Here is a 26,833-nt window from a genome sequence, read left to right as displayed (position 1 = left end):
CCGTGGATACCAGACGTCAGTGGTCTGCGGCTGTAGTGAGCTTGCAGCTAGCTTTTGTTCGAGGGGACGTGAAATTAGCCAGCGAGTGACCATTATCACAGCAACACAAGGGCATCAAACGGCACATACCTGCGGATAACCGTGAAGGCTGGGACTCAGCTGTGCTCCGTGAGTATGTTTCTTAAACAGTCTGCCAGCGGGCGCTGCAAAACACTACTGAGCTAGCTAGCTAAGGTTTTACATGTGATAGATCAAAATTATCTAGCATATTTTGTTGTTTACAGATGGCGCGGTGTAGCTTTCGGAATATTTACCCGTTCTGTTACGGTACATTACTGCCCATAAAATAATTGTCCCCCGTGGAGATATTCCGCCTCCAGCATATGTCTGCTGATGCTTGTTGTATTTATGATGATACAGTCGTGGGTCTAGCTTTGCTTTGTTTTTGGCCTAGTTAACACACTAGCTTGCGTTTTCAGGGTTTATTATTGTAGCATTATGGTAAAGGATACATGCAAATGTAATGTCGCGCTGAAAGAAAAGAGGTAAAATGCTATTTAAAGTAAGGACGTAAAATTATGGCTTAATCCCGCGGACACTGCAGCTATTATTCCTTGTGTGCTGTGCGCCCGTGTGTGTTTTGAAGCGTTTGGTTTGCTCAGAGGCTCAGTCACAGTCTTTACATAGTGCAAAATGAAGTTGCTCAACGTTGGGAACTGTATTCCCTCCACCTGTGTGACACAAGGTGTGCAGATTCAAATCCACAAAGCAGCAGCAGATAACCTCCAAAACTCTCCAGCCGCTGTATTTAGTATTTTTATCAGTTTCACTGATTGATAACACTGCTGTGCACCTCTTGTCTTTACACTAATTGGAGTCGGGATACTCTCTAACTACTAATCTTTGCGCTGGAGGTTTGATGCCATTTTTTGTGGCTTGATGTCATGTTGACACAAGTGGTCCCAGCCTGGCTTTTACAGCCCAGCCCTAACCAGTGGTGGGACTATTTTTACAGCCCTGGGTCTAAACCAGTAGTCATTTAGGGCAGTATCGTTGTCTCCTACAGGCAGAAATCCTGCCCTGAGCCGGAACTAGTGATTGACCCCTCCTGTGAGAGTAGGGACTTTTAATTACACCCCTAACACATGTGTACAACCATATCTGAAGTACTTATCTGTGGTGTGTGACTGCGTACACATGTGATGAATGTAAAGTTAGGGATGGGGTGTGTTTATCTTTTGAATAATATAAATCACAGGAAGCTCACTTGGATTTGGCTGTAGTTATGATTCGTATCCTCTTGGATCATACAGGAATGTCTGTATGATCCTATAAAGATATTTACTGTATGTTAGACTGAGCATAACAGTTCACTCCCTGCACTCAGGTCATTGTTCCTCTTCATGCATATTATGAGGAATGTGGTGCTTAAATTTTAGTTGTTTTTTTTTTTAAATAAAAGCTGCAGTCTTCACACAGTGAACAAATTTGATGCTAATAAAACAGCTGGCTTTATCAGGGCCTTTTTTTTTAAAGATAATGTGATAATTAAAGGTAAAGATAACTGGGTATGGTCACCACAAGTGCACCACAGTCTACTTTTGTTTCTGCTTTCTTTTTCTTTTTAGCAGTCAACCAACTGTGCATCAGCTTGCATACATTTTTACAAATATGCTTTGGGTGTTTTAACATGTCTTTGTCTTATGTCTGATAGGAGTATTTATTTTAATGAGAGTCTGACGATAGAGTCATGCCTGCCTGAATAAAACGGACTATAGCTAGACAGGCTGCATATGGCTCACTGCAGAGCTGCACACGCCCCTCTGGAACATGTTAAAGAGCAGCAGGCAGAGAGCAGCTGGTCCATGGCACACAGCAGTTATATGAAGGCTTCTCGCTAAAATAAATCTTAAATCTGAGGCTGGATGGATGCTTAAATGTATAAAAAACAATTTGGTGTTTTTACACCTTGCATGTCTATCTAATATAAAGAAAGGGGAAGGCTGTTTCAGGGAGGTCATCTTCACTCATCTGTTCTGGACTCTCAAGCCAACATGGAGCGGAGTTTGAAAAAACGAGTATGTGTAACTGGTTTGTCCAAGCCTGAGGTCAGAAGGAAATTATTTTGTACCTTCCCAGAATTCCCTTTTTGATGGAGGAGACAGCACTGTGTGTGTCACATACCTGTTTCGGATCCGTTGATCAGTTTATCGGTTTCTTTAAGTGCAGGTTTGTGTTTCTCTAAATCAGTAGCATGTATTTGCTAATTGTCCTGCTAAGCAGGTGTACTATGGGATTCATTGCAGCTTAACAGCATTTCTGAGATTCTTTGTAGGTTTAAAAGAGCTTAGGTTATTGGCTATATGTTGAATCGCTTCAGTGGGATTGCGGTTGCTGTTTCAGTAAAACTCAGTAAGCTGTGTCATCCATGCAGGTAAGATAAAGGCTTTATCTCTGTGGACGTGCTTCATCTAGTAACAAGGCTGTTCCCCGAGGGCAGCACAAACTCTTCATGAGTGGCTAAGTAAAGAACGAGTTGTTGATACCTCATTGTACTTGCACAAAACACCTCCCTTCCTTCCCCTTTGCACAGCAGATTAAAACACTCCTTTCTCTGAACGCTGCGTGATGTGTTGCAAAATGCAAACGGACACTATGTAATGCTCTTTTATTAAACGCTGGTATGGAAAAGTAGAAAATAAACTTGTTAATCTTGCTGCAGATGAATTCACAATTAGCGGCAGATCTCAAAACTCAGGAAAGGATTTGCATTGGATATTTACATCTATACAGACAGACGACCCCAGGCCGAGAGCAACCGAATAGATTAAGCCTGTGCAGATATTATCATATCTACATTGCATGTGTTGACAGATATTGCTGCACTTTATTGCACTGCTATTTCTTTCTGCTTAAGCATTTAAAGGCTGTTTGTATGCATGTCTAATTCTTAGCACCATACTTTAAAAGATATCAGGGGATTATGTTACATTTTAATTACATTTTTAAGATTTCTAATGTAGATTTTACTGTCCTTGTGCACAGTTTTAAATCTTGGATTTCTGCCATCAAATGCAAATTGTCATGCAGCCGCAGCCGTGAAACTAATAGGCACATGATTACATATATCTGAGTATGTTTACAGGGTCTGAAAATCAATTCACTATTAATCTCAACAGGTGGTAATATTGTTGCTGGTGTAACAGGATGTTTTCAAATGGTTCAGTGCTGTAGAAGTTATTCTTTCTGGGGACCTTTTAGGTGTTTTATGTTGTACTTCTGTTTAAATATTAATCTTTCGTCTGACTGCTGCTTTTGTTTTTTCCCTCCTCCTTTTCTTACACACAAAAACAGAAGAGATTGTAGAAGAACTCCAGCGGACAGCATCACTCTAGCTTTCACTGCTCCTGCTCTCCTCCTGATCATCCACACCTCTGAATAGCTGCCTGCTTCTCCAAGTTATCAACATGGCCTTTCTGTTCCTCTGGCAGTGCTGCTGAACCGCCGCTCTGGACCACCGCCATGGAGAGAAAACGCAGAAAGAAATTAATTTAGCTGCTCAGGTCATTTGCATTATGGACTCATTAGTGGAACTGTGGACCTGAAATGCTTTGTCCCAATACCAGCTGACTCTGAACCAGCTGGTTAGCTGCTACCACAGTTTCAGAGAGCGTAGGCAAACGAATGGTTTGCACTACTTCACGACTCAAAATGCTCCTCTTTTCTGCGTGGGTGTCCATGCTATTGGGACTGCTCGCAGGCTTCCTGCCTGTGGTGGGGATGGAAGGGGAGGGAGGAGCCAAATCTAGTTCAGACCACACCCCCAACGTGGAGGCCCTCTCCTCACTGTCTGTCACAAACTGTTCCCAGTTAACCCTCAAACTGGAGTTCTCCACCAAAGTGGTGGAACACGGTAAGAAATCGTTCTTGTTGGAGTTATGGTTTCATTGTGTTTTTACTATTTGTGGAACACAGTATGTCAGCACGGTGACGTGGTGGTTAGCACTGCAGCCTCACAGCAAGAATGGGTTCGATTCCACCTTGGCCTTTCTGTGTGGAGTTTGCATGTTCTCCCTGTGTCTGTGTGAGTTTCCTCTGGATACTCTGGTTTCCTCCCACAGTCCAAAGACATGCAATTAGTGGGGTTAGGTTAATTGGTCACTCTAAATTGCCTGTAGGTGTGAATGTGAGTGTGAAAGGTTGTCTGTCTCTCTGTGTTGGCCGTGCGACAGGCTGGCCACCTGTACAGGGTGTACCTTGCCTCTCGCCCTATGTCAGCTGGGATAGGCTCCAGGCCCCCCCCACCCTGAACGGGATAAGTGGAAGAGAATGGATGGATGGATGGATGGATGGATGGAACACAGTCTTTAAAAACAGGCGGTCAGGAAAGTTTTCTCAACTTAAGTTTTTTTAAAAAAAAAACAGTACCAGTCAAAAGTTTGGACACACTCACCCATTCACACGAATGGGTGTGTGTGTACTGTACTGTATATATTTTTCTCTATGTGAATGAATTGGTCCTAATAAGTATCGTCAGTGTATCCAGAGCCTATTAAAATCACATCTCTAAGTCACACCGTTGCACTCGGTGATGTTTTCTTCATTATTTTCACACTTTTTGCTTCCCAGGGATGTGAAAGTAATTACTATTATTAGTCTCTGCAGCTGTTCCTAAAAATAAGACAAAGCCACCGTACAGTACTTTTCATAATGAAGAAGCATGTCAACATGTCGGTGATGGCTTTTTAAATAACTTTTAAGACTTGTTAGTTTGATCATTTCTATACTTTTTGTAAAGCCAAGCCAGTTATCTGCTTCGGAGCCAGTGGTTTCATATTTAGGATAGAAAGTGATATTGATCACCAGAAGAAAGACCATGGCATGGATACCACGACGTGATTTCAGTAGAGAAAGCACCACAGCTTTATTTTGCAGTCATTGTTGACATTTAATACAAAAGGCTTCCCTAACTGTTTAAATTGAATTTCTTATTATTTAATAGTGCACAGTCCCCCTTTTTTAATGGAACTAACAGTACAGTAGAGAAAACACAACAATGAAGATATCAGGCAGGAAAGGTCATAAACCATTTCAAAATCAGGATGTGGCATGCATCAGCGTGAATGTCATCTATTCACTTGCTTCATTCCTTTGTTTGGAGCCTTATGCATTCAGTCCTCCTACAGCAGAATAAGATCAGTAACTGTGTAGTTACATAATCCAGGTATTGTATTTTGCACAACTGGACATTCGGCTTTGTCCTTCTAAAATTGTGTCCCCACATTAACATAGAAATTTAAATCCTTTCTTGTTGGTCCATTTTAGAAAGCAGAGAGTGGTTTTAATACATCAGAAACCAAATTCACCATGTAAACCACCTGATACCAAATTATTCATATACACTGATTTCTCACTGTAATGCTTGGTTACGGTGCAAAGTTTGTATATTTTACGCCACACCATGAATAGATAGCCCGTTAAAATGTTTCTTACTTGTATAAACACTTCCTATGTGCACATCTCATATTCTGTCTGTTCTTTACAGTATTATCCTCTGTGTCTTTCCAGAGTACATAGTAGGATTTACAGGGTATTTCTCGGCCAAAGCTCGCAGCCTGTACATCAGCAGCGCCCTGCGGAGTGCCGGCGATGGCACACTGGAGTGGCACATTGTTCCAAGAGAAAACCCGGCTTCGGACTTCCCGAGCGACTTTGAGCTGGTCCACATCCGGCAAGCTTCGCCCAGCAGCCTGCTGACCTTGGAGGACCACCCTTACATCAAGAGGGTGACGCCTCAGCGCAAAGTGTTCCGCTCGCTCAAATACATTCCCTGTAAGTCTGACGATATGGTGCCATTGTGTAGGAATAGAGATCACAGTGTTTCTAAGGTTGGGACATCCGGCCAAGAAATATAAAACTACAGAAAGCTGCTGAGCTGCTGCAGTTAACAGTGTGTCTCTTTGTTTGTTCAGTCAGGGGATGCTTTTCTCCCTCCACTGTGTTTGTGGTGCTAAACAAGATTGTATATCTTTATTTGAAGTGAAGGCCAACTTTGGGGTGTTGAAACTGGACTCTGTGTGTGTCTGTGTGTGAATGTGGTGTTGGGGGATGGGAGGAAGGACAGAGAAAACCTGTGTTTGCTCACCATGTGAAGGAGTAGGTGAGTCAATGTGGTGGGGTTTGCCTGCATGGGGGGCACGCCCTGAGCCTGGCACTGGATGAAAGGCTTCAGTGTGCCCCCAGGATACATAAACACAAGCTTCAGTATGGAGCCCACATGTACTGCAACTTCTTATTATATCGGTTTCTTGAAAATGGTTAACTAGTGTCGATTACAGTTTGAAATCTCAAGGACACTAGAAACCTCATTTGTTCTTAGTCATCCATTTTTCAGTCATCTATGAAGCACTAGTTGAAAAATGAATATAATCAATAACTGTATGCCTTATTAATTATTGGAAAGTATTTGTCTCAAATCAAAAATACAGAAACCCAAAAATTTTTTATCTACTGAAGCAGTTGTGGTGGTGGTGCAGACTCACACCAAGAAGGCTCATAGTTTGAAGTGCGTAGTTAGGTTAGGTAGGTTCTTTGTAGATTCTCTGGCTTCTTGCCAGAGTCCACAGACGTGCATGTTGGGTTAATTAGTGATTCTAAATTGGATGAGGCAGGTAAAGTGCTTAAAATGTATAGAATATAGCAGGGTTCTAGCCAGCAGTAGATTGGCTGGGACTGCTCCAGGCTGCGGTATCGTCAGTTCGCTATCACCACAATTAGCAAGCGAGCGCGCCTATTGGGACTTGTCGGTGCCCCCCGTCATCCGATCTTCCGATGCCGTCGGGATGTGAATTTTTTTTCTGGCTAGAACCCTGTATAGTGCTGGATGAATGTGTGGTTAAATGTGGCTTGTAATTGAGTTGTCAGTAAGACTAGAAAAGGAGTAAATGCCAATCCATTTCCATTATACTGATGTAGTTAATGTTGTGTTACATAAAGCACTTTTTCAGTAAAGTCGTCGCTCCCTCTGCACTTGCTCACTCTTACAGCGTGGACTGAAGCACAGCCATTGTTAAATTAAAAAAAGACTCTTATGTTGATATTGATTGTGTAGAAACAGTGGACAAAGTTAAAGGTTTTGCAGACATGATGTGCTAGAAAGAAATTTTATATAGATAGAGAGAGAGAGAGAGAGAGAGAGAGTATTCTTTTTTTTTTTTTTTTTTTCCTTTTTTTTGGGGGGGGGGGGTTGTTTATGAACAGCCATTTTTGCCATCTGACTATATATACAGGGATATGATGAAGATAAAGAGTAACATGATAAATTCACATACGTTTCTGTGTTTTCATACATAAGTGAACAAGCACCACAGGCCTGGGGAAAAAACTTCCCTTATGGCAAGTTTTTACTAGCGGTGATTAAACATTTAGAAGGAACATAAAAAATATATAACTGCAAATAAGAGATTAATGCTGCAGAAAATCATTTGTTTTGGGCTTTAGTGCAGAGCGGTAAAATAAGATTTTAATTCAGGTTAATTATTTTATTGCTGAGGGTGTTTTTGGTGCTGCTGTTTATTTCTAAGATGATACTTGAAACTTGAAACTGGATACATTTAAACATTAAATGTTACTGATCCATAGCCTAATAAAGGACATGTGGAGATCACTTGCTGGCTATCCAAAACCCACCAAAGAGCCACAGCTCTATAGTGTCACTGTGTCTAGTCAGGATTCTGACTTAGAGCCGTGTACTCATAACCCCTCAGATGGTACTGGCTCCTCAGCTAAGCACATAGACCAAATGTCTCCAGTTCCCCTCGTATTGAACAGGATTTCTATTCTGACACGTCATAAGTAGGTCTGAGTGTGGTTAGCACTGTCGCCTCACAGGAAAAAGGTCCTGGGTTCGAATCCAGCCTGAGGCCTTTCTGTGTGGCATTTGCATGTTCTTCCCGTGTCTGCATGGGTTCTCTGTGGGTACTCCAGCTTCCTCCCACAGTCCAAAGGACTGTCACGTGTTCATATTCCTGGGTCCACTGGACTAAAATGGAGGCTCTTTATTTACCCATTGCCATGGTGAATTGTGGTATCGGAGCGCCGTTGATGACGACTTTGTTTCTCTACTCTCTCAGAGTTGATTGAACGAGAAACTTGGAGTTGCTGAACTCAGAGAGTTAATCAGCTCAGAGTTTGAGTATATTGAACATGCTTCCTGGAATAGGGCCCAGATCATGACAGCAGTAAACAAACTGCATGTTTTTATCACCAAAGTCTGGTGGAGGATAACATCTTTGATCCATTGTTGACAATAGCTGCCTGTAAGCAGGTAAACATGAAAATGTTTTAATAAAGTTTAGACCAAAACTGATTATTGTTTTTTTGCTTTAGGTAGCTAAAGCCACGTTGCTGCTAACTGTGTGCACAGCAGTACACAGCTTTAGCATCTGGGTGCACAAACTGTCTCCTAATGTAGATAACACAATGACTGTGGATCAGAAACTTTCACAACCCCACTTCCAAGAAACTAAGCAACTCCCAACTGAGCGAGTTTACTCAGTAAATCAGTTATTATTTTAAACAGGAGAATGAAATGTGTTTCTTTTTCTTTGTTTTTTTTATTGGTCAGTCTTCTTTGAATGTTATTCAAGCCAGTTTGAGTCTGTGAATCCTGGTAAAGTAATTCATTAGAAGGAGAGATAAGAAAAAAAGACTTCAACCCTGTGCTCAGTTCCTACTTTAAAGGCATGAAAAGCCCTGCAGGCCTCTGCTCATGCTGGATGATGACCCACTGATATTTGGTTTTTATCCATGTGATTCACATTGCAAAAAGATGGGCTTAAATTAGGCTGCTGTGATCAGCCTCGCAGCTAATAGATGGAAGAAGAAAGGAAGTCTGAAGCCAGATGTAATGACTTCCAGTGAAGGATCAGAACATGATTAGTCTGACTTGGTTAACAAGATCGTGCTGTCTTCGGGGTGGTGGTGCTGTAGGACATGGCAGTAGCAGGGTGTTTTAATGAAGCGGCGCTCTCTTCTTGTCCTAATGTGGCTTTACAGCAGACTGGATGAAAGGTTAATTTTATAGCTCGTCTTTTGCTTTCTTGTGTTCTGTCCCAGTAGCACCTGAACCTGCTGCACCCTGCATTGCCACCCGTGGGACCCAAAAATGGCAGTCATGGCAATCATCCCGCCCTTTCAGACGAACCAGCCTCTCGCTCGGCTCGGGTTTCTGGCACGCCACCGGTCGCCACTCCAGCAGGCGTCTGCTGCGGGCCATCCCCCGCCACGTCGCCCAGATCCTGCAGGCAGATGTGCTCTGGCAGATGGGACACACCGGTAAGAAAGGGACCACTGACTCTCTCCTTTAGCACACATCTGCTCCAAAATATCCTAAAATGCAGGTCAGTGAAGCTATTAAATAAAATCACTTCAATCTCTCTTGCGTGCGCAGGCTCTGGTGTGAAGGTGGCAGTGTTTGATACAGGCCTGAGTGAGAAGCACCCACATTTTAAGAATGTAAAAGAAAGGACCAACTGGACTAATGAGAAGACGCTGGATGATGGTGAGGAGGAAGAAATGTTAGGGTGAAATCCACAACAGCAGAGATGGTTGTAGAAGTATGACTTCCAGGGGAGAAAGAAGGAAAGACCTTTTGATGGGGTGAAGTCTGCAAACTTTGTAAATGTACTTTGACTTTTTATCAAATTAACTTTTTAGGTTTCTGTTCCCAGTAACCACCGAATACAAAGTTCATTTAGGTACAGCTTCAAAATACGTGCACAAATAAGTAGCTGGAGGTGTTCAAAGAATTCTTCCAAGTTGCCAAACTTGCTTCTAGAAGGGCTTTGGAAGAACTTGGTAACAGCGTTGGTTAAAAGAATGATCCATGCATCTGTGCTGACTGATGTTAAGGATTAATAGGAATATCACTGCATTTATAACATCTTATGTACTGCATTTGTATTTTTAAATTATTTAATTTTAAAAGTCACAAATTTTGTCTGGTTTAGCATTTCCGGTGTGTGTGAAAGACACAAAAAGGGATGGATTATCATCAGCTGCTTATCTTGTTTTTCAGGTCTGGGCCATGGTACATTCGTAGCAGGAGTGATAGCCAGTATGAGGGAGTGTCAGGGTTTTGCTCCAGACTCAGAGCTGCACATCTTCAGAGTTTTCACCAACAACCAGGTACAGAAATGCTCTCAGCTGGTGTTGGAGTGTATTGATGTGAAATTCATTTATACTATAAAATTAATTTGTACCTCCACGCCTCCTAGGTTTCGTACACCTCGTGGTTCCTTGATGCTTTTAACTACGCCATCCTAAAGAAGATCGATGTTCTCAACCTCAGCATCGGGGGACCTGACTTCATGGACCACCCCTTTGTTGATAAGGTGATGCACACACTGACCTAGAAACGTGGTTGCTTATTTTGATGAGAAAGAGACACACAGGAAGGCTGTCAATAAGTAAACAGGTCGATCAAAACTCCAGGCTGATGGTTTGATGCTTGTCTAAATATAAAAATAGTCCCCATCCTCTTCCTTTATGTTACACCCTTTTCACAGTGAGCTAATGAGGCAGAAAATAGGCAGGTCAACTGTCAGCTCAAACAGGTCAAGCCAGATGCATGAACACATGCATGGTAACATGTGGCTCTTTAAAAACAGTCTTCACAATAACTGCCGAAGAGAGAAACACCTCTTTTGTTGTTATAAGCTCAAATGTGTTTTCTTGATTAACCCTTTAATACCGATCCTGTCGTCGGCAACAGAACGTACTTCAAATGTCCTGCTGGATGATGGACTTCTGACAACAATTACCATAATTACACCATGTTGAGTGTGAAGTGCAATTCCTCAGCTTTCAGAAATCACTTGAATTTATCCGATAGGACAAATGGTTACATAATTATGGTTAATAATTACGGTGTTAACCAGCTGTTCACAGCAGGTAACAGGGGAATCGGCGGTGATCGCCGCTGTTAAAAGGGTTAAGGGATATGCACTTGGGCATCATAGTGGCGTGGTGGTTAGCACTGCTGCCTCAGAGCAAGAAGGTCCTAGGTTCGATTCCACCTTGGCCCGGATGCGTTGCAAAAAAAAAAAAAACGACACTAAATTCCGAATCTTTAGGATGTGAACTTCTCGTGCAACCTACATACGTGAATAATTCATCCCCATAAAATGCAGTGTTGGGGAAAAAAATGCAGTCGACATCAGTGTATAATAATGCATAAGCCATTTGAAGTCTTTTTTTCCCCCTCGTGAACTTTTCCTTTTCTCTGTGTTTGACTGCAGGTGTGGGAGCTGACTGCCAACAGAGTGATCATGGTTTCTGCCATCGGCAACGATGGACCTCTGTATGGGTATGCCAAAATCACCGTAACGGCAGTGTGTATGATGTGGGGTTCATCATCCACACTAACAGGAATGAACAAACGAGTCTTTGTTTTGTTTACTTTCACTCCTACTGCAACATCATGGTCAAAAAGGACACATTGTCCTGCTTTAATCCAGCGTTTTCCACATCACGGTACCATTAGTGTAAACGGATACTTACCTCATCTTGGAATATAGTCACTGTAAAAGACTGTCTCTGTTCTTGTTCATCTCTATTCAGTGCATGCAAACGCTTACTTACCTTAAACCAGTTGAACTGAATTAATCATCTAAACAAACCCCTCGTGCAGCACGTTTTGTTACCCTGTTTAACATCTGCTGGTTCTTTTCTCACTACATAAAACGAGGTCAGGAAAGCCACTCTTCCCCCTCATATTGCATTTTGTAAACTGTCAATTATAATCCCGTCTCAGGACCCTGAACAACCCGGCAGACCAGATGGACGTGATCGGGGTCGGGGGAATTGACTTTGAGGACAACATTGCCAGGTTTTCCTCGAGAGGCATGACCACCTGGGTGAGTTGCTGCGAGAAGACACACACAGAACACACACTCTGACACACACTATCGTCTTGGCAGACATCTATCCTGAGATCTGCCCTCTGCTTTTTGAGCTAGCCAACCATGTGTTAAGCTCCTGATCCCTCATCCGCATCCCATCATCCACTTACTGTAGAGTAGCACACACACACACACACACCTACCCACCATATTTTTATCAGCCATAGCCCAAAGCAGACATCTGGTTTAGGATCTGATTAAGACTTCATTCACCGATCCAGTCGAGTTCTGTGCCCCTTCTATCACCGCCAGCCAGCCATGAAGAGGCTCTCACGCACCCACTCAGCTTCTAACCCACATGCATCAAAAACACTCAAAAGAACTGACTTTATTTTTTTTTTCCACTCTCTGCCTCTACTTCGATGTTTCTGTTTGTTGCTGTTGTTTGAATTTCATATAAATCACTGCATTTAAAATCGAAGCTGACGCTCGTATTTTTAACAGTAGTTGAGCTTTGAGAGACTCGTTGGCTGTAAATTGCCTCGCTGACTGGAGCGTGACTTCAGAGAGTAGGCGTAATGACATGAACTGAAACACAAGTTTATGTTCATGAAAAAGAGCCCTTTCAAATTTTGAATTACAGCTTTAGGTCTCGCTGTCTAGCAGACAGGTGGTGTGTGTGTGTGTGTGTGTGTGTGTGTGTGTGTGTGTGTGTGTGTGTGTTTGTGTGTGTGAGAGATGTCTACAGTAAGTGAGAGGAGCGCTTCATTTCTCTCTAAAGACACAAAGGAAATGTTAGCTATATAATTAGGCTATTCTCCTAAAAATGTGTTGAGCACATTGTCTCCATGTGTGAACTTGTTCTTTTCTACTCTCTGATAACGGGCTCCGTAGTTAATTACCAAGATCAAGTTTTTGAATTAGCCAGCCGTTGAGAGTGTTTTCTTCTGTTCATTGTCTTCAGCCGGTTACTCAGCCTCGCAGCGGTTTCGAGCTACTTTTCATCCACTCGTGTTCTCCATTTCTGTTCAGGAACTGCCGGGAGGTTATGGCAGAGTGAAGCCCGATATCGTCACCTACGGTTCTGGTGTTAGGGGCTCGGGGATGAAGGAGGGGTGCCGCTCTCTGTCTGGCACCAGCGTGGCTTCTCCTGTGGTGGCAGGTGCTGTCACGCTCCTGGCCAGGTGAGTTTTATAAACTCATTATGTTATACTGTTTAAACCAAGGGTATTTACACGGCTCTCTTAGGGTGGCTAATAACTCTCAATATGTTACAGAGATTAGAGAATTGAAGAGTTGCACAAAAAGTTTTTTGTTTTAAACCTGAATCATTTTAAACGACCGTTTTGCTAACTGCAAACTGAACTAATGACATGCATCTGTGCACACCGTCAGAGTTTGCACACTTAACATGATCTATATGATAAGTGCAGCAGGTTGAAGTAAACCAGAATTATCTGATAATGTATGCATCACTTTCAGTCCTGTTAATCGTAGAAGATCACTCTAATTTACCTTTGGATTCAAGTTGCTCTCATATGGATGATTTGATGCTTAATAAGATAAAGCAGCTGATGCCCTAACCTTTATTTTATTAAGAAAAGAGGCTGCAAACAGCTACGCCCCTAACTTCAAGCCTTACCAGTAGCCAAAGGGATGAGATTTCAAAACATCGCCTTTTTTGGACTCAGGGTTTTGGTGTCCAAGTTATTAGAGGAGGATGGCACCAGCAGTTAATAGTAATATAACAGTGAAGTGTGACAAGGTTTAAATACCTCCACTGTTATAATCCCATATGAGCAGGCAGTGGTGTGTGTCACTGTCATGAAGTTTTCTTGCAGCAAAGTCAAAAGTCAGAGTGGGACACAGAGCAGGTACAGATGCAGTGTCTTTCCATCAAGAGCAGGTCAAGGTTTGAAGAATATTCTCAGTCATGAAAACGTGCCATTTGTTTCCAGGAGAGACACTAGACACTGTGATTAGTTTTGGATGAAGTGCAGAGCCCTCTGAGGCTCTTCTGTTGTGGCTGAAGTGATGACACTCTAAAGCAAATGTGCCGTTCGAGATGGTTGACATCAGAGGTTACTGAATACTGAAGTGTAATTGGGTTTAATAACCATGGTTTTGTAATCCTACATGAGCCGGCAGTGAAATGTGTCTGTTTCACTGTGTCCTCCTGTTGTAGGGCTGTAACTGAGCCCATTTGTGAGCTCATGTTGCTGAAATCAAACATCCTCCTTCCCTCGCTGACAACAGTCATCCCTCCCTTCTTCTAGACAAGACACACACCCACACACCCAACCCAACCCATCCCTCATCTCTCCTCCAGCAGTGTCCTGAATTTGAGGCTTAGGAATGTGACACCAGCAGATTCACAGTTACATAAAAACCCCCAGCCTGTCCTCTTCTGTCCTGCAGCACTGTCCTCAACCGGGAGTTGGTGAACCCAGCCTCCATGAAGCAGGCTTTGATCGCCTCAGCTCGCAGGCTGCCCGGGGTCAACATGTTTGAACAGGGCCACGGGAAACTAGACCTGATCAGAGCCTACCAGATCCTCAACAGCTACAGACCTCAGGCCAGGTAACGGTGTCATCGCAGTTTCAGAAATGAGCACTGACTTACAGGCAGTGGATACGAGTTAATGGATGCACAACCCGTGCACACATAGAGACAAGCAGAGTCTTCTCAGCTTCATATTAGTGTACATAAATATTTTCCCACACTTGTAGGCGTATGCACAACAATTATATAACACGAAAAGAGGCCAACCCAGTGCTGTCACAGCCTTCACTCCTGGGAGGAAAAGGAAGGACTGGCTCAGACTGGCAGAATTTGACTTGCCTTTTAAAGAAAAACTTAACTGACAACCAGTCTGCAGAGTCTCAAACCCTGGCAGATGCTGTGCAGTGAGGCTCTTAAAGGTTTGGAGCTCGCTCCATCATCATGAAGGACAGTAGGTAGAGTTAGTTTGTTAGTTCAGTTTTTGCAACCAAAGGTGGATCAATATTTGGCTGAGTCTTCCTGAGTTGAACCCATGCATTGATTGTTTATTAAATATCAGACTGCATCAGGTCTGTGCCACTGATATGGTCATTTGGACTTTTGCCATCTTGATTTTAAATTAGAATTTTTGAGTGCTGTAATTTCCAGCTTACCTCAAAGTGATCTAAGGTACTTTATATCAGTCTGTGTGCTATTATCTCAATTTTCCTGCACTGTGATTGGATCCCAATACCCAAATTAGCCAGTGCTGGAATTCATCTAACATGGCAGGACTGAGGTCAAACTTTCAATGTACTGAATTGTGTACAAAAGTACTTGGATATAGCAACATTAAATATACACAGTCTTGGGAATGTGCTTCAGAAGTGATTTTATGTATTTGTTTTAGTAACTAGTTCTCCTGTACCTTTTGTGTCTGCATCTCTAGTGCCCTCTTTAACATCCTTATATTCTGCTCCCAGTCTTTCTCCCAGCTACATCGACTTGACAGAGTGCCCGTACATGTGGCCTTATTGCTCTCAACCCATCTACTACGGAGGAATGCCCACCATCGTCAATGTGACCATTCTCAACGGCATGGGTGTGACTGGCAGGATTGTCGACAAAGTAAGCAAGCGGTCATCGTAGAAATGTGTGCTTCCTGTAGATAATTAGTGCTGAAGTGCTATAAAATGATAAGTGAAGGGAAGTTTTACCCTTGTCTGACCTGGATTTGGCATCTTGGTAATCTAATAGTTCTCTAAGCCTACTTAAAAGTTGCACCCTTCTGTTCAGCCCATCTGGCAGCCTTACCTCCCCCAGAACGGCGACCACATCGATGTGGCCATCTCATATTCACCGGTGCTGTGGCCGTGGGCCGGTTACTTGGCTGTGTCCATCTCTGTGGCCAAGAAAGCAGCATCGTGGGAAGGGATTGCACAAGGCCATGTGATGGTCACAGTGGCATCACCTGCAGAGAATGACGTGAGTTGCTGTAACACCTCTGCTATCTTCTAAGCAGCTTTAGAGCAATGGCTGCCAGCCTTTTTTCTGTTTCCCAACATCACTATGAGCGTGTGTATCTTTTACTAGATGGCTTCACTTGATGTGTGTGTTTAGTAACATTTCATAGTAGTACAAAAGTATATTTCTTTGTCATACAGTTGAACAGATATGACTCGTCTCTCTTCCTGACCTTTTTTCCACTCTTTGCAGTCGGAGGTCGGAGGGGAATTGACCTCCACAGTCAAACTGCCCATCAAGGTAAAGATCGTGCCGACTCCTCCACGCAGTAAGAGGGTGCTGTGGGATCAGTACCACAACCTGCGCTACCCTCCCGGCTACTTTCCCCGAGACAACCTCCGCATGAAGAATGACCCATTAGACTGGTTTGTGTGTTTAAATAAAACCTTTTTCACTGAGTCTGTTTAGTTTTCCTTTTCTGTGACATGTTTTATTATTATTCTGTGTTTTCAGGAATGGGGACCACATCCACACTAACTTCAGGGACATGTACCAGCACCTTAGAAGTATGGGGTACTTTGTTGAGGTGCTGGGAGCTCCCATCACATGCTTTGATGCCAGTCAGTACGGTACGAGCACAGACTGAAATCACACCACAAAATGCGAATGCTTCTTCTCCCGAATGGCTCGTGGAGCTCCAGGCAGTCGTTAAAACCTTTTTCTCCCCGAGTGTTGATTGTTTAAGGCTTCGCAGAAGATGACAAAATAAAGGTCTGTTCGCCTTTGTGTCCCTTCAGGCACGCTGTTGATGGTGGACAGCGAGGAGGAGTATTTTCCTGAGGAGATCACCAAGCTGAGGCGAGACATCGACAATGGTCTGTCGCTCATTATCTTCAGTGACTGGTACAACACTTCTGTCATGAGGAAGGTCAAGTTCTATGACGAAAACACCAGGTATTTAACCCCCCTCAGTGGCAGGCTTAATGAAGGAGGTGATCAGTGTGTGCATGTGTTTTTTTTTTTTGTTTTGTTTTTTAAATAAATGAATGTTTGACTTATTGTTATTGCTCAGCTATGAATTTATGTTCTAGAGTTAGTGGTCTGAGTGTTGAGTAGATTCTACTGTGAATGCCAAATGCAATAATACATTTGGCATAAATTGTCACTGACCTGTAGATTGAAAACACTTCATTTTACCAAAGAAATCAATGGAAATACATCTTTAAAAGGGTTGCAGTGCATCACTTTAGAGCGGGAAAGGTTGAGCCATAACGCAGAGTGGTTTTGATTAATCTTTATAGAAGAAAAGAATAGGAAAAAATGTTTTGTACCCATGTAGTCAGTTTTATTCTGACTGTGATTTATCTTAATTAAAAAGCTCTTAGCGTCTTTTTTTTTCCCCGTTTCTGCTCCACCTCGATTGGACACTTCACTCATTAAAAAGCTGCTTCATGTTATCCACAGTATTCCTGACTTCACGCCATTACCCATAATTCATAGCAGAAGCCGGTATTTTCCTTCCGTTTGCGCTGTTGTTTACGGTTGCGGGCTCACACATTTAAACATTTTGACACTGCAGTTTCTTTTACCTGCCTAAATGGTACCACATCAGAGGTGGATACATTACAAGGATGTTTTAAAAAGCAGCGCGGTAACAGTGCCTCACCCGTCACTTGTGTAAATGACACAGGAACTAAAACAGTCCAAGTCAGCAGTTTGGTGTTGTGCTGCACCAACAGCCGAAGCACAAGAAGCTTCATATCCTGCCGCTCTCCTCATAGCAAAAACTGGTAAGCTACACACAATTGGTGAACAGCTGTCTGCCAAAGAGTTAACATGCGTCATGTGTGGGGAGAAGGCTGCCGAACAGCTGAACACGTGCCTCTTTCCAGCAACACAGGGTCGCAACAAATTGCAGCCATGGCAGATGATGTTAAAAACACTGTTTGAGCGCATTAAAAGTAGTCGTTATTGTTCCGTTCAGCTCGATGAGACTACAGATGTTGCATATATAGCCAGTTTGCTTGTTTACATTAGACATGAACATCAAAGCACAGCTCAAGAGGACTTCCTGTTCTGTAAGTCACTTCAGACCAGCTGAACACATTTTCCAGCTCCTTGTTTGAGCGAATGGGCTGGACTGGAAAAGGTGCGTTGGAGTCTGCAGGGATGGTGCTAAAACAATGGCAGGTCGCCGCAGTGAAAATGCAGCGGACTCACCGCAGCTTCCATCGTGTGTGTGTGTACTAGACTCAGCTGTGAAAACCGAACTTGATAAAGACCAGACTGGTGCGCTCTCGCCTATTTCACGTAGTCTGCGATGAGGTGGGCAGCAAAAACGTCCAGCTTCTGCTCCGTATAGAAGTAAGATGGCTTTCAAGAAGGAAGGTCCTTTCTAGGCTTCTTGAATTGCACAGAGAGGTCCAGATGTTCAGCTGGCATACTTGCCTGACATTTTCTGAACTTGGGAGTACAGGGACTCTCCATCAGTGTTGTTGATGTGCAGGACAAAATCACTGCAATGCTGAAAAAACTGGAAAACTGGAGGCTTTTTTGTTTTTTATCAAGGTCAAGACAGGTGATGTTTCAGCTTTCCCCAATTTGGAGACTTTCCTATCCCGGCTTTGCTGCTGTATTTTAATGCTGGTCATACCGTAACGAAGGTACTTGGAGAGTCAAGTGGTTTCTGATGTGGCGCTCATTGTGAAAAGTTTGTGAACCACTTTTATACATCATACAACCTCCTGAGTCGTCACGCAGAGATTACAGTTGCTCACCAGTCGTTCCTGCTCCATTCGTATCCTACCCAAGCTGCCACTCAGTATCTGCAGGATTAAAAGTCTTTAACTCAGTTAAATATAGTCTTGTTGGCTTCCAAATATTATGTTGATTAATTCAGTTTTAATTGAATGGCAGTGGTTCGTGCAAGAGCTTCATTCACAGCTGCCTTTTCTGGAATAAACAACCCAGAGAATGTGCAGGGAACTGAAAAATCAGCTCTGCTTTTTTTTTTTTTTTTTTTTTTTTACTGCTATTGTGAAGTTTTTTTCCTCTATTGTTTTATAAAATAATTTTTAAAATACCCATAATTTAAAGTTAAATTGATTTTTGATTCAATGCTCTGCAAATTGCTTTGTTTTCATGTGGCTTCTTATTTTCAGTCCTCTGCTTGTCATGATGTCAGCTTTTTTTTGTTTTTTAACCACCTTATAACAGGGGAGGATTTTTTTTTTTTAATTTGGAGTTTCATTCATAAATTGGTTGGTTGGTTGGTTGTGAAGATAATTATTAATTTTTTGGATGTAACCTGCAGGCAGTGGTGGATGCCGGACACAGGGGGCGCTAACATACCAGCTCTGAACGACCTGATCTCGGTGTGGGGGATGGCTTTCAGTGACGGCCTGTATGAGGGAGACTTCACCTTAGCTGATCATGACAGTAAGGCATAAAAGCATACTTTATATCTCATTGTACATCCTGTATAATGACAATAAAGGCATTCTATTCTAGTTATTTTCTATTGATGATGTACTTCTGGTCACATGTATTTCTTTTGTTTTTTTTAATAGAAAATAAAGATTGTTTTGTCTCTCTTTCTCTCAGTGTACTACGCCTCCGGTTGCAGTATCGCTCGTTTCCCAGAAGATGGAATAGTGATTGCCAAGAACCTGAAGGACCAAGGTGCTGGCGCCTGGTTTAATGTTGGCCAGCAGCCATGCTGGCTGACAGGCAACTTTTTAATCTGTGTGTCTTTAGTTCAAATATAACATTTGTGTGTGTGTGTGTGTGTGTGTGTGTGTGTGTGTGTGTGTGTGTGTGTGTGTGTCTTCACAGGTCTTGAAGTGTTAAAGCAGGAGACCGCAGTAGTGGAGGAAGTTTCTATTCTCGGACTGTACCAAACACCGTCTGATGGGGGAGGTCGTATCGCTCTGTATGGAGATTCAAACTGTATAGATGACAGTCACAGGCAGAAAGGTAACCCGTCTGCACAGCTACAGAGATAAAAAAGCTAACGCTGAACCTCTGTGTTGATATCTTTAAACTTATACTTCACAGATTGTTTCTGGCTGCTAGATGCTCTGCTTCAGTACACTTCCTACAGTATGACCCCTCCCAGCCTCAGCCACTCCCACAGCAGAGTGGCACCTCCCACAGGCGCCGAGCACCCACTGCCACAGAGACTGGAAGGTGAGGAGGGAAAAGACTATGCCATACTCACGGATGGATAACCTCCCTTGAATAAAATGTTCTTGTCTTGAGCATGAAGGGTTTGCCTCTGCGATGTCTTAACAGCGACATCGTTTAAGGAGACGAAAATGTGAAACCATTCAGTTTCTTTTAATTGCTGTGTCACTTAAGCCACTTAAAAGCTTGATTTGGATTGCTGGTCTCCAAATACTGCATGTTGGACGATCACATAACTTCAGAAAACCCCACCCTTAAACCTCTTAGTCATACTTTACCTTTTTGAAACCACTTTCTCAAAATAAAATCACCTTGAATTTAAAATTGTGATAGAAATATTAAAATGTTTGCAGTTGTAGTTGTCATGTCAACAGTCTTATTAATAGGGCTCTTTAGGAAAATGCTTTTTTCCCCCATTTCTTTTATTTTTTGTGTGTGTATGTGTGTGTGTGTGTGTGTGTGTGTGTTTTGGACCTCGAGGCTCTCTCAGTGCATCTGTGATATAAGTAGATGTTTTTACTTGACATTTCCACTACTCTGCTCTTTCTTTCTGCCAAAAAAATGTGTACAAACTGATTTTTAACTGAGCCCAACTGCCTTTAGGCAACCATCTCTACCGCTACTCCAAGGTTTTAGAGGCTCACCTTGGAGACCCTAAACCCCGCCCACTGCCAGCCTGTCCCCATCTGTCATGGGCAAAGCCTCAGCCCGTTAATGAGACAGCCCCCAGGTAGGTTCCTCAAACCTATTTTACTATAAATTTAAAACTATTAATACCTGGTGGTCAATTAAACTACATTTCCCAGTGTTCACCTGTCATTCAAACTGTATTTTCTTTTTATTTGATTTAATTTTATTATGACAGCGTTCTGAGGCTATGCTAAATGCAGACAGTCTAGAGAACATTAGTGTCATTTTCCTTCTGTGCACACTGCTGTCAGCATTTTCATAATTCTTCCTCCTTAGTCACAGCACTGCATACAGGAAGAGCCATGTTGCCCAGCAGGGGGGGGGGGTGTTTACTGCCACAGTGATGCTTTGGAGCAGCTCATTTAAACACTGTCACACATGGATTTGGTCTCTTTCCTGTCACCAAACAGAATCAATGCAAATGAAACACGAGCACATGTTTTGATTCAGTCTCTCTGCTCCTTCTCTTTGTTTTTTCCCTGTGCTTTTTGTGCTCTCAGTAACCTCTGGAAGCACCAGAAGCTTCTCTCTGTGGACCTGGACAAAGTGACGCTGCCTAATGTGAGGGCCTACCGTCCCCAGGTCAGGCCTCTGTCACCTGGGGAGAGCGGGGCCTGGGACATCCCTGGAGGTAACACAGGAGCAAAAGCAGTCTGGAATATGTTTAAGTGCAGCCCTGATTGCAGTTTTTATCTTGGAAATAGTATTGATGGGACACACACAAGAATATTTGTTAAACCCATGAGGCCTTTTCTTAAACAGAATGTATAAACGGCTTGCAGACAACAGTGGAATTTCCCTCAGGTGTTCACTGTGGCTCCTGATTTTGGTTTCCACTTTCTCCACACTAATCCTTAACAGACTAACAGCGCTCACCATCATTGTGCGCAGTAACTGTAGTTACATGCACAATGTTCATGTCAGACTGACTTAATTTTAATAAAAGTTAGCTTTTCCAGACTCTAGTTCTTGCTGTTTGAACTGAACATCTCTTTGATGTTCAGCACACCTAGCATCACCATCAGCATTACCTGTTCTCTGTTAGGTTAGTCACTTCGGTTAAAGCTTGATTTATTGCATCATTTTTTGCATTCAGACTGGTGTGTCTGCATTGCTCTGACATCACTGCTGAAAATGACCTGATCCTGCTGGTCTCAGAGCTAATGAATAATGAACATTGGAAAGATTTTAGACCTGAGTCTATTCAGATGTTCTCAGAGCTTTGAAAAATGAGGAAACGTGGGCGTCAACTTTGGCAGAATAATGACTGCTGTAGTAGCATTGTGGGCGATGGTACAGCACTTTGCTTGTTGTTTCACAGAGGCTTTAAGTTATTCAAAATGCACTGTGTCTGGCATATTACTAGCAAGCAGACCAATGACAGAGTGCCACAATGTATAGGTTAGCATCTGGGAGGGTGCACTTCAGGCTACAGCATAGGTTACAGCTGAGGATTTGCAAAATTCAATACAGCGCTGGAACTTAATTTTCTTAATTTACTATTGTGCACTGTATTTTAGTAATCATTTTTATCACTCATATTTTTATTATTTTATTATTTATTGTCTGAGGCACCTAGAAAGGAATGCATTTTAAATTTCGTTGTGCAACTTCTGTGTACAATGACAATAAAGATTCTGATTCTGATTAAGCTTTACTCGAGAGGCTGAAAATACTTTAGCATGAGAGGAGAACCTAAAGAATAATGTTAATGTCGTTACAGTACAGTACAGCCACCCCCTCACTCTTTTGTATTTTGCTTCTATGGAACCAGTCTTTCTTGTAATCTCTTAAAATGGTCTTGAGCAACACTTCTCCAGGTTTCTGAAGGTCTTTCATAGTTTTTCCTTCGGGCGTTTTCACTCATTTTCCATCCAGGCCATTTTTAGAGGAATGTTCTTTTGTTTTTGTGAAGCCACTTTGACCTATAAATCATTCAAGCATAAAAAAGGCACCTAACTCAAGGGATGAACCAGTGAATAATAGAGAACTTGGAAAAGAACGCATTTTAAATTGTATCCTTGGGCACTTTGTTACAGCAGCCTGTCACAAAAACACATATGTTACCATTTTTTTTTATTGACTCTTCAAAAAAAAAAAGAAGAATCTAAAAATAACAGTTTGACAGGCATAAAATAATAGTTTTGCCCCAGTAAGATGATTCCCAAAGAGCTATTGGCTAAAAACTTGGCAAAGGTGTGCAGTGTGTTGTTAAAAACAATGTGTAAGAATAAAGATGGTGACCTCTGCCCCCTCATTCCTTTCAGGGATAATGCCCGGTCGCTACAACCAAGAAGTGGGACAGACCATCCCCGTGTTTGCCTTCCTGGGAGCAATGGTCGTTCTGTCCTTTTTCGTGGTCCAGCTCACGAAGTCCAAGAGCAAACCCAAGCGCAGGAAACCCCGCATCAAACGGCCCACATACCTCCAGCAGCAGCAACAGCAGCAGCAGCAGCAGACGAGTGGGAAGAACCCCACGGTTTGACTGCATTGTTGAACTGTGGCCAGATTGCTGCGTTTACCTCCGAAGCTGAGACGCTGTCAAAAGGACAACTTGCGTTGATGGAGGTCTGGAATCACGTGGAGTCCCGATGAACTGCTGAGGCAGACGTCCGGCTGTCTTTAAACACGAACGTGCTCCGGGAATCTCTTGGAAGCTGAAACTTTTTTTTGTGCCTCCTGTCTGTTCAAGGCTGTCGGGGGTGTTTTTGTGTGTTTGTGGACTATTGAACAGTGTTAGACAGTGTTACACACACATGCTATCAAACACATATGGTCCTAACAATGCCTGCAGACATAGTGTCCACATTTTTCTCTCTTCTTTGACCCGTTTCTTTATGAATGAAATGTGTCTAACTTTTATATTTATTGAATTTGTCAAGCCCAAACACACATACTCTAAAATACAAGAGGTTTCACATTAACACAAATAGAAATACAAAGCTGTTAGTGGACATCCAAACTGAAACACGCACACAGACACGTCAAATGATGCCATTTCCAGTTTGATAGCCGCAGGGTGTTCAAGGTCCATGGTTTTATAACTCCTGCCCATATCCGTTAAAAATCAGTCTTTTTTTTTTTTTTTTTATATTTTATATAATGAATGAACTCTGGCTGGGCGTTCTGTTGATGTCATCCTTCCTGATCTCATGGTCAGCACAGTAGCATTGACAGAACTGTATCATCAATTAAAAAGCATTATCAAAGTGACCTGATTTCTTTCTTTTAGCTTTATGTTTGTAAAATCATTGTCTTCTTTCAACCTTGCTAGAATTACCCACAGTGCAGCTTGGCTGTTGATGGTTCAGTCACAGTGGGTTATGCTACCAGTGGCTATTGTAGCGCGGAGCCAGTAGATTGTGTCTAAAAGACAGAAGTAGAATAAGATGATCGAGAGGTGAATCTCACTCAATCACAAGGTAGGCCCGCCCTAAAGTCTCCCCTGCTTTATTATTCTTTTTGACTCATCATGTGATATTCAATAAGGCATGAAACAAATAGCTGAGACGCTTCTCTTTTTTTCCAGACCTGATCAACCATAACATTATGACCACCTGTCTAATATTGTGTTGGTCTCCCTTTTGCTGCTCTCACCTGTCGATGCATGGACTCCACTAGACCCCTGAAGCTGTGCTGTTGTATCTGGCACCAACATGTTTGCAACAGATCATTTAAGTCCTGTAAGTTGCGACGTTTGGATTGAGATCTGGGGAATTTGGAGGCCAAGTCACCACTTCAAACTCGTTTTCGTGCTCCTCTAACTATTCCTGAACCCTTTTTGGTTTGTGGCAGAGCGCGTTATCCTGCTGAAAGAGGCCACAGCCATCAGGGAATGCGTTCCATGAAAGGGTGTACATGGACTGCAGCAATGCTTAGGTAGGTGGTACGTGTCAAAGTGACATCCACATGGTGGCAGGACCCAAGGTTTCCCAGGAGAAAATTGCCCAAAGCATCATTTTGCCGCCTTCTTCCCATAGTGCATCCTGGTGCCAGGTGTTTACTAGGTAAGTGACGCCTACACACCCATCCGTCCACATCATGTGATAGAAAAACCGGTTCATCCGACCAGGCCACCACCTGCTCCGTGGTCCGGTTCTGATGCTCTTGTGCCCCTTGTTGGGCATACCCATACTGGGATCAGCATGGGTACCCTGACCAGTCTGCAGCTATGCAGCCTCATACACAACAAACTGCAATGCGCTTTGTATTCTGACACCTCCCTGTCAGAACCAGCATGAACCTTTTGGCAGTTTGAGCTACAGTAGCTCGTCTGTTGGATCGGACCACGTGGGCCAGCCTTCGCTCTCCACGTGCATCAGTGAGTCTTGGCCGCCCATGACCTTGTCGCGGGTTTACCACCGTTCCTTCCTTGGATCATTTTCAATAGATACTGACCACTGCAGACCAGGAACACCCCACCAGAGCTGCAGTTTTGGAGATGGTCTGAAACCGTCACCTAGCCATTTCAATTTGGTGCTCTTCAAACTCATTCAAATCCTTACGCTTTCCCATTTTTCCTGCTTCTAACACATCAACTTTAGGACAACATGTTCACTTACACCCTAATATATCCCACCCACTACTTGGACTATAGTTTAACTTGAGTTCAGTTTTGGTGAGCTTTGGCACACACATTTGTGAACCATCTATATAATGCTGAACTTTAATGGAATGGAGAGATAATCCTGTGTTTTTGAGACCATCAGATTTTGACAGAACAAATAGGTGTTTGGGACAAGGAGGCATTTATAGACACACAGCTGGTAGTTTGGACTTCCTGAATCAGCTCCTATTAAAACATGTTTAAACTTGATGTTTTTATTAATACAGAAACAAATGGAAAAATGCATCCACATTTAAAAGCGACAAAAGGAAAGAATCAACAGTTTGCAAACTGCGGTCCATCGTTTCTTTTCTTTGCTTCCACGAACAAACTGAACAATCTTTTTGAATTTGATGGATCCATGAGATCTTGAAGTTGTTTTTGCCTTTTTATATAATGTGGACTGCTGCCTGTTGGGACCAATAGAAAAATGTTTCTTTTGTGTCCTTCCTGTAGATGCAGTTGAAATAGACACATTATACCAACTGGATTATTGTAATTCATTATTATCAGCCTGTCCTAAAAGCTCCCTGAAAAGCCTTCAGCTGATCCAAATGCTGCAGCTAGAGTACTGACAGGGACTAGAAAGAGAGCAGATTTCTCCATTATTGGCTTCTCTTCATTGGCTCCCTGTTAAATCCAGAATAGAAATTAAAATTCTTCTCACACACAAGGCCTTGAATAATCAGGCCCCATCTTATCTTAAAGACCTCATAGTACCGTATCACCCCAATAGAGCACTTCACTCTCAGACTGCTGGCTTACTTGTGGCTCCTAAGATTAGGCTTAAAACTTTCCTTTATGATCAAGCTTATAGTTAGGGCTGGATCAGGTGACCCTGAACCACCCCTTAGTTATGCTGCTATAGGCCTAGGCTGCTGGGGGGTTTCCCATGATGCACTGAGTGTTTTTCATTCATCTCTTTTCACTCTGTTTATACCCCACTCTGCATTTAATCATTAGTTATGATTAATCTCTGTCTCTCTTCCACAGTGTGTCTTTTGCCCTGTCTCTCTCCCCTCAGCCCCAACCAGCAGATGACCCCCCCCCCCCCCCCCCCCCCCCCCCCCCCCCCCGAGCCTGGTTCTGCTGGAGGTTTCTTCCTGTTAAAAGGGAGTTTTTTTCTTCCCACTGTCACCAAGTGCTGCTCACAGGGGGTCGTTTTGATTGTCGGGTTTTCTCTGTAATTATTGTAGGGTCAATATAAAGCACCTTGAGGCGACTGTTGCGATTTGGCGCTATATAAATACCACTGAATTGAATTAAGACATGTTTGTTGTGTTGCCCCTGTGACCAGTCACCTGTCCAGGGTGTCTCCTGCCTCTGCCCTGTGGCAGCTGGGCTAGCCTCCAGCCCCCAGTGACCCTGAATTGGATTAGCAGAAGAAGATGGATGGATGTTTGATCATTCAATAATAAACATTTGGAGGTGGCAGACAGATTTTTAATGACGTACCAAAAGGTCACCATTCACAGGCGGACTGGGGACTAAATCATTCCACTCT

The 26,833-nt window shown here is 42.9% G+C and overlaps 1 protein-coding gene across 2 annotated transcripts; it reads left to right on the top strand.

Annotated features, from left to right (window-relative positions):
• Positions 1-23,889, top strand: mbtps1 (membrane-bound transcription factor peptidase, site 1). Of its 2 annotated transcripts, XM_030732367.1 has the most exons (23): positions 1-168; positions 3,355-3,913; positions 5,569-5,832; positions 9,118-9,336; positions 9,452-9,562; positions 10,079-10,188; positions 10,278-10,394; positions 11,301-11,368; positions 11,816-11,918; positions 12,936-13,087; positions 14,322-14,483; positions 15,368-15,512; positions 15,681-15,869; positions 16,101-16,273; positions 16,362-16,477; positions 16,646-16,802; positions 19,162-19,286; positions 19,452-19,529; positions 19,683-19,823; positions 19,905-20,036; positions 20,637-20,763; positions 21,224-21,354; positions 22,991-23,889. In XM_030732367.1, exons 2-23 carry the CDS (start codon positions 3,685-3,687, stop codon positions 23,206-23,208), a joined length of 3,267 nt encoding a protein of 1,088 aa, XP_030588227.1. In that variant the 5' UTR covers positions 1-168; positions 3,355-3,684; the 3' UTR covers positions 23,209-23,889. The 2 variants fall into 2 exon arrangements, with proteins under 2 accessions (XP_030588227.1, XP_030588228.1); XM_030732368.1 differs by lacking the exon at positions 1-168 and having other exon boundaries at positions 3,685-3,913; positions 9,121-9,336; positions 22,991-23,208.
• Positions 23,890-26,833: the final 2,944 nt, after the last annotated feature.

This window comes from Archocentrus centrarchus, chromosome 6 (genome assembly GCF_007364275.1).
Source record: "Archocentrus centrarchus isolate MPI-CPG fArcCen1 chromosome 6, fArcCen1, whole genome shotgun sequence".
NCBI lineage: Eukaryota > Metazoa > Chordata > Actinopteri > Cichliformes > Cichlidae > Archocentrus > Archocentrus centrarchus.
The sequence above is the reverse complement of the archived record's forward strand: the minus strand, read 5'-3'. Positions and strand labels throughout refer to the sequence as shown.